The sequence below is a fragment of the Monopterus albus genome, unplaced genomic scaffold (genome assembly GCF_001952655.1).
Source record: "Monopterus albus unplaced genomic scaffold, M_albus_1.0 scaffold458.1, whole genome shotgun sequence".
Lineage (NCBI taxonomy): Eukaryota > Metazoa > Chordata > Actinopteri > Synbranchiformes > Synbranchidae > Monopterus > Monopterus albus.
This window is the reverse complement of record NW_018128338.1, coordinates 16223-24182: the sequence shown is the minus strand read 5'-3', so window position 1 is coordinate 24182 and position 7960 is coordinate 16223. Positions and strand designations below refer to the sequence as shown.

The 7960-nt window shown below is 40.4% G+C and overlaps 1 protein-coding gene across 1 annotated transcript in view; it reads right to left on the bottom strand.

Annotated features, from left to right (window-relative positions):
• Positions 1–7960, bottom strand: part of LOC109952412 (complement C3-like) — a 37742-nt gene that overhangs the window by 14289 nt on the left and 15493 nt on the right. Inside the window, exons 12-19 of the mRNA XM_020587479.1 lie at positions 5233–5353; positions 5036–5124; positions 4781–4920; positions 2089–2152; positions 1128–1217; positions 743–949; positions 276–351; positions 11–149 (exon numbers count right to left, since the gene is read on the bottom strand). Coding sequence (XP_020443135.1) covers positions 11–149; positions 276–351; positions 743–949; positions 1128–1217; positions 2089–2152; positions 4781–4920; positions 5036–5124; positions 5233–5353 — 926 coding nt within the window. The remainder of the gene's footprint in view (positions 1–10; positions 150–275; positions 352–742; positions 950–1127; positions 1218–2088; positions 2153–4780; positions 4921–5035; positions 5125–5232; positions 5354–7960) is intronic.

Here is a 7960-nt window from a genome sequence, read left to right as displayed (position 1 = left end):
CATGGATCACATTACCAAGCTCTCTAAACATGCCATCAGGTTGTTGTGTGTTGAGAATCAAATACTTGACAGCATTACAGATCACATCATTGTCTATATCCACCAGATCGTAGGCCATGGCAAACACCTTGACAACATATGCTGTCAGCCTTGGAGAAGAGAAGAGAGGAGAGTTAATGTCATTGAACTGCAGGTGGAATACACCCAACTTTACATAGTTGAAAACTAAGTTAAAGGAAGATGTGCAAACATTTATGTAGGAATTTAGGGCTCACCAGGAGCTGCAGGCGCGAAAGGTAATCACAGAAAAACACCCTTCTGGTTTACGATACCCAAGCTGTCTGGTGTAGCCTTGACACAAACAAAACACACAACCTTTATAACAACTGCCATTCAATTCTCTACCGAATCTCATCCACTGCCATTTGAGGAGTCCTGTTGAATTGGGGCCCCATTTAAATCCCCCATGTGTCCTTTTTCCTGTGATTATAACAAATAATTTTCATTGGCATAGATTTAAAAAGAAAAACAAACTGTTAAGGTGAAAACATAATCTCAATGTCCCTAGCTCGGATCCATGGAGCAGGCCTTGTGTGCATTGTAGTCTAACGTATAATCTCCATGTCCCTAGCTCAGATCCGTGGAGCAGGCCTAGTGTGCATTGTAGTCTAATGAACTTTTTCTATTCCAGTTCTGCCAGGTCAGAAATTTTAAAAGAATAAACATATGTCTGCAAACCTACCGGTTTTGATGTGTTGGATGGCTTCATTACGTCTCTGAAAGCCCACAGTTTCCCACTGGTTGGTTCCGTCCAAATATGTGGTTGCAATGACAGGCAGGGTCATGCCGATCATGGTCTGCTCACCAAAGCCTGTTGGCTGAACAATCAGACTACCCATTGATGTGCCACTAATGACATTCTCCACCAGCGGAGCAACATTTTCTCTCCCTGCATGAAAACAAATTCAAAATGTTATGAAGCCACATGAAGAAACAATAAAACATGTAGTGGTGCTCCCCCCATTTCCCAGTAAGAACATTACAAATAACTGACACTAATACAGAGTTTATTGTTCAGGCACTGTAACACATAACATGCCCAAACATACTGTAACAGTACATCTCACCTGTCACAGAGATGTGTGTACTAGTAGGTGTGTTTGGAATCAAGTCTTTCATAGGAATTCCACTGTTGATAGTTTCTTCTTGTTTACCACCTAATGGAAGAAACATTGGGCAAATTGGAGGATCAATGCAAGTAATAATTAGAAGTAATGTTTCACAGATGTATATGCCATTCAATTCTCTACTGAATCTCATCCACTGCGATTTGAGGAGTCCTGATGAATTGGGGCCCCATTTAAATCCCCCATGTGTCCTTTTTCCTGTGATTATAACAAATAATTTTCATTGGCATAGATTTAAAAATGACCACTTTAAACTCACAGGAATGGGACAGACATGAGGTCACTGACCCTGACCTTTGACCACCAAAATCTAATCAATTCATCCTTAAGGCCAAATGGACGTTTGTGCCAAATCTGAAGAAATTCCTCAAGGTGTTCCTGACATATCGCATTCACAAAAAAGGGACAGGCATACGGACGGAAAACGCAAAAACAAAATGCCTCCAGTCATGGCTAATGTCAGTGTGAAGGTATGAAAGATGTCCATAGCAGTATTTTTGAAAGCATCTTTAAAATACTGCAATACAGTCCCCAATTAATATACTAATTTTGACAACCAAAATCTAACCAGTTCATCTTTGAGTCCAAGTAGGCACTTGTGTCAAATTTGAAGAAATTCCCTCAAGGTGTTCCTGACACATCGCATTCACAAAAATGGGCCGGACAGTGGCGCCAACAGGATTGTATTTTACAGTATGCATAAAGCCACTAATGGCAGCATTTTGCTGCCATCATGAGACAAAATGTTTTCTAAACTCGTTATAATGGGATCCTTCCACATAAAACAAAAAAAAAAAATCCCTCTGGCTGCAGCTACAGTATCACTGGCATAGAGGCATAAAAACATAATGTCAGTAAAAGGCTATACAGTGTAGCTACTGTATTTGAAGAGTAAACTCACCTACACCTTTATTAGCTGGGTCAAGAGTTATAACCTTAAGAGATTTAACCAGTACACCTTCAGGCTGGAAAAAAAAAAGACAAATATTAGAAGTCACAGCTATGTTTACATTACAATTATGTGCTGGTGTGCAACAAAGCAACAGTATGGGTTGCTTGTTAAAGTATTTTTTTTTCTTCTGTTTATTTTTTCTGCTCGCCTACAGTGACTCATCATAATGATTACAGGTTAACTTGCCTTTCAGTTTAATGGCTCTGTCCAAAATCAAGAACAAACAACAACATTAAACAAAATGGTAACTTTAACCCAAACTGTGTTTCCCTAGCCAGAAATATCTATTTAAGTTATAACCCAAACATAATCTGTTCGCTAAACCTAACTATATTTTAAAGACTGAGTTGTCCAATCATAAAATCACTATTTTTCTGCAGTAATTTCTAACAATTTTGGAAGACAGATAAATTATGTCATTCTGCTGATAATGGCTTCAGTGCAGAAAACACTCCTGTGTATCATTCTAGAGGGCATGAACAAACAGTGTATTCTGTCATTTAATCTGGAGGACCAGTTATGTATGACATATGTTGGCTAATTGAGCATACACAAAATATGGGCATGACACACACATAGAACAGTGGCTGTGCATTGGCTCACAGCAAAGCCAGATTTACACAGTAAATGTTGTATTGATAAAATAGGCTATGAACTAACAGCAAGCATACACACAAAGTACACAACATACACAGCAGTGGCTATGCACCAGCTGATATGAAAGCCAGCTTTACAAAAATCTTGATAAGACCACCAGCCACTGACATAGTTTCACAGGTAAGTGTCAGACAAACAGTTAATACTAGGCTAATGTGCATTAACCCTGCTGTACAGTGGCAGTGCATGAAAAATTGGTCTCCAAAAGTGTTCTTGCACTTGGGATTCACACTGATGAAAGCTTTCATCATGTCTTGTAGACCCTATTCAACTGCTCAACAATGTCTTTGTGCACATGTATAAGTATAAGGTACATCGGCTATCATTATGTGTGCTGCAGGTGCTGGTGCTGCTGTCAGTTGTTGCTTTGCTTCTGATTCATTCGGTTTTGCTCTTTTTGAGGTATTTTGATGAAATAACTAAAGAACTAGAGAACTAAACAACTAACTAACTAAAGAAGTAACTAGAAAGAAATAACTAAAGAAATTTGCTTTTGCACCAGCATTTTCTTGTGCTGTTGCACACCTCTTTGCAACAAGTGAGTAAGGTCACACACTTGTTACAAACACGTGCAGTTTGGCAAAACCAACTGAAAATGTGGAACAAAAGAGACATTATTAACCACTTACTAAGGTCAGAATATTATTAGAATATGAACATAACCTATACAAATTAAAATGTTATTAATTTATTATTTTTGTGTTTTAAGGCAGCATGGTGGCGCAGTGGGTACCACTGTTGCCTTACAGCGAGAAGGTTCTGGGTTCGCGACCTTTCTGTATGGTTTGCATGTTCTCCCTGTTCTTGCCTTGGTTCTCTCCGGGTACGCTGGCTTCCTCCCACTGTCCAAAGATGTGTGGCTTAGGTTGATTGGTGACACTAAATTGCCCGTAGGAGTGTATGCGTGTGTGACCTCGTCTGGAACTAAGCAGTATAAAAAAAAATGAGATTTTTGTGTTTTAAATGTATAGTTGTGCTGAACATGCAGGTCCTCTACCATCCTCCAGGGGGTGCCGCAGCACCCTCTGCACCCCTACTTCCCACTGCCTGCATACTTAGAATAAACCCCAAATGAAAAGAGGCAATGATCATGTCCAGATGAAGTGCCCAGGTAAGACTTGATCCTCACCAACATTCCCTCTCTTTTACCATGTCTTCTATTTTATTTGCTGGGGGGGAGAACACAAGGTATACGCCAGAGACATGGCACCGGAGATCCAGAATGAATAGTTAAGCTGCAAATTGGCAAGTTCTCTACAGATGATCAAATACTATGTAGGAGCAGGCGCAGCTTTGTACTCTGTCTCATTGTCTGATCTAAATGCAAGAGAGTGAGCCCACAGCATGTGGTGTGCCTGACTGTTTATCCAGGGCTTCTGGTTGGGAAACCTCCTGACTTGTATGGTGGGCACGATGTTGTCAACGCAGGTACTAATGGACCCGGTCACATACTCAGCATAATCCTGTACGCTGCCAGAAAAGTCCTCCAAGAGTAGTTCAGATGTTGATGAAATAGTTTGATTCCTCTGGGCATTTATAAAAAATTCTGTTCTGTTTTGGAAACTTCAGCTACTCTGTCATTAGCTATACTGTATAAAAACAACAATATTATTCCTGTCATAAACAGTGAAGAGCACAGTTAATAACAGCTGAGAACAATCATAATTATTGTTTGTTATTTAGATCATGTGACACTGATCCATCCCTAATCTGAAGAAATGTAATGTTTTAAATTGGTTTTCAGATGATCAATTTAATTGTGAGTATAAACTATTGTAGTAGGGTGGCCCTAGTTCTGGGGCTGGCCATCATGTGAGCAGCAACTACACTTATCAAAGATTGACAAAAGGATTTTATTCATTCTTTTCTTTTCCATCGGTTATATATCAGACCAATATTTACTTTTCTTTTGTTTGCACTTTCCTGAGAAAAATATCATGGTCTCATTGTCTTTGTCGTGAAACAACAGAGCAGACAGACTTACGCTGACATCATTTAGGATGTAGTTGTGGAGGATTGCCTTGATTTCTATCTGCTCTCCACGGACAGCAGCGTAGGGCAGTCTGAGGTCAATGAAGAAATTCTTCCGAACAATTACCTCTAATGGATCTCCAACACAGATTCCTTAAAAATAACAGAAATAGAGGAAGTCATGAAACAGGAAAAAAGGTCTAAAGGAGGGAGGAGGTTTTAAATTAGACACACAACTAAAACACAAAACAAGTTATTGAATCCTCACCTTTAGTTCTTGACAGACTGATGCCAGTGAACTGCCAGGTTGTGATTGAGTCTTGTAACGGAACAGTTTTCACAAGTGATGTGGTGTCACTGAAACAACAAAAATTGTAAAAACTTAGAAGGTAAATTGTGGTTTTAAATTCTAGCGCTATGTTCAATGAAGTTATGACTGTATAATTTAAATTTTTGTTGGCTCACCAGTTCGGTTGCTGTGGAGAGCAAGCAGGCAGTTTGATATCCTGCCACAGCCAACTCTCAGGGAACTGGGTGCGAGATACAATTTCATTGCTGTCCATGAAACTGCTGTCATCTTCCTCACCTGAAGTGTCATTAAAAAGGTTACTGTTTTGATTCATTTACAACTACCAGTATGATCCAAGGCTTCCCGCCATTCCTTGTCACCACTGGTATTGACAGACATCCAATAAAAATGTCAGTATCAAAACACAAATATAAAGTTAAAAGACTTTCAGCTTAATCTGTGTATTGTTCGTTCTTTAATTTTTCCATTTCAAAACAAATTTGGAAACAAGGCATCCTTTTCCGTTTTAAAACCATTATAGATGTGCACAGAAGAAATAGGTTCAGAGATTACATTACGTTACTTTGCATTTCTGTTTTGGTTTTAAAACAGAAAAGCAAAAAAACACCACCTTTTTGTTTTTTGTTTTGAAAGGGAAAAATGAAAGAACGAACAATACTGATTTGTCTTACACAGGTAACAGTATTGTGAAAGGCAGTGACACAAGATGCACAAAGAAGAGATTTGATATTTCATTTGGTAGTTTAGAGCTGTGGTTTTTACCTAAGCCGGTTGTGACATCCCTTATAGTGCTGGCTCGCTTCCTCCTGCTGGGGGCCGTACATTTCATCTCTGTAAACCAGCACAGACTAGATTTTTAAAAGAACTCAACAAAGTTGGACCTTCAGCTTTTGCATTGTGTGCTATTATCAATTGCATGGTAGTCTATAATAGCACACCTTCTTTGTTTGACTTTATTAGAAAAAATTGCTAAAGTTAAAATTTAACTCCCCAATGAAAACAGAGATGATCAGCTTATGTATGTTGCAGTCACTATGGTTTACTGTTACATGTTACATGAAAACATGGAAATGCCCCAAAGTCACATTTTTATGATTTTATTTACTCCTAGTGGTATGTGTCAGACAATCTTGGTTTAAAGTATATTTGTTGAAATTTCTGGCTCCACCCCAAAACAAAGTTGGTGTGTAGTATTGTGTGAGGCTCACAGCAATGAAAGCCTACAGCATATTAACAAACTGCACAGCACTGTGGTTAAAACAATGAAGAGATGGACTGAGGAGGGAAAGTCAGAACTACAGACATGCTTTGACTGTAGAGACTGGAGGGCTTTTGAATCTGGATGAACTCACTAATACAGTGACATCATAGATCAACTTTTATGAGGACATGTGTGTGCCCACCAAGACCTTCTGCACACACAACAACAACAATAAGCCCTGGTTCACATTAAAATTCAAGCAGTGTTGTCATGCCTACAGAAGTGGGGACAGGACCCTGTACAACCAGGCCAGAAACACACTGACAAGAGAAATCAGAGTAGTTGGTAGCTGGTTATGATTGACACATTGGCCATGGCACGTGTCAGCTGGGACATCAACACAGAGCCAGAACTGTTTACTTGTACTTGAGGCATGCTTGACTCGCTGCAGTCTTTTCCTAAACGATAGGTGTAGCTGCTGAGAAAAACATATTCTACACTTCTGCAATATTAGTAGAAGAAGAAATCTACAGGTGATACAGTGCCTTGCGAAAGTATTCGGCCCCTTGAACTTTGCGACCTTTTGCCACATTTCAGGCTTCAAACATAAAGATATAAAACTGTAATTTTTTGTGAAGAATCAACAACAAGTGGGACACAATCATGAAGTGGAACGAAATTTATTGGATATTTCAAACTTTTTTAACAAATAAAAAACTGAAAAATTGGGCGTGCAAAATTATTCAGCCCCCTTAAGTTAATACTTTGTAGCGCCACCTTTTGCTGCGATTACAGCTGTAAGTCGCTTGGGGTATGTCTCTATCAGTTTTGCACATCGAGAGACTGAAATTTTTGCCCATTCCTCCTTGCAAAACAGCTCGAGCTCAGTGAGGTTGGATGGAGAGCGTTTGTGAACTGTCCTTGTGTCTGGTTGTTTTGGCATATAGTTACCTGTAGCACCATTCAAACAGTTTGTGTCCAGGATGTGAGGGGTCTGCAGAAATCTTCTCTGCCCCCCTCTTGACCTGCGAAGTGTACAAGTCCTCCATGGAGGACACGCGGGCTCCGATTATATTTTCTGCAGTTCGAGCTTTTCAATGGAGTCTGTTCCTGTCCTGTTGGTTGCTGAGCCAAACCAGTCACTGGTGGAATTGCAGAGAACAGACTTGATGATTCGTCTGTAGAACTGTATCATCATCATCCTCTGCTGTGCCTTCTTGGTGATGGTCCTGATGTTGGATGTCCACTTCAGGTCCTGGGGGATAGTGGAGCCTAGGAACTTGAAGGACTCTAATGCTGATACAGTGCTGCTGAGTATGGTGGTGGTGGGAGGTCTCCTTCTGAAGTCCCTTGTCATCTCCACTGTTTTGAGTGTGGTCAGCTCCAGGTTGTTGTGGCTGCACCACAGGGCCAGCTGTTCAACCTCCCATCTGTAAGCAGACTCGTCCCCATCTTGCAGATGACAAAATGGTCATCTGCGAAGTTTAGGAGTTTTTAACAGAGGAGTCCTCTAAGATGCAATCATTTGTGTAGAGGGAGAAGAGCAACAGGGAGAGCACACATCCCTGGGGGGGTGCCTGTACTGACTGACAGGGTGCGGGATGTGGTTTTCCCCAGCCTCACCTAGTGCTTCCTGTCTGTGAAATCTGGTTATCCACTGACAGGTGGGGGCAGCCACAGGT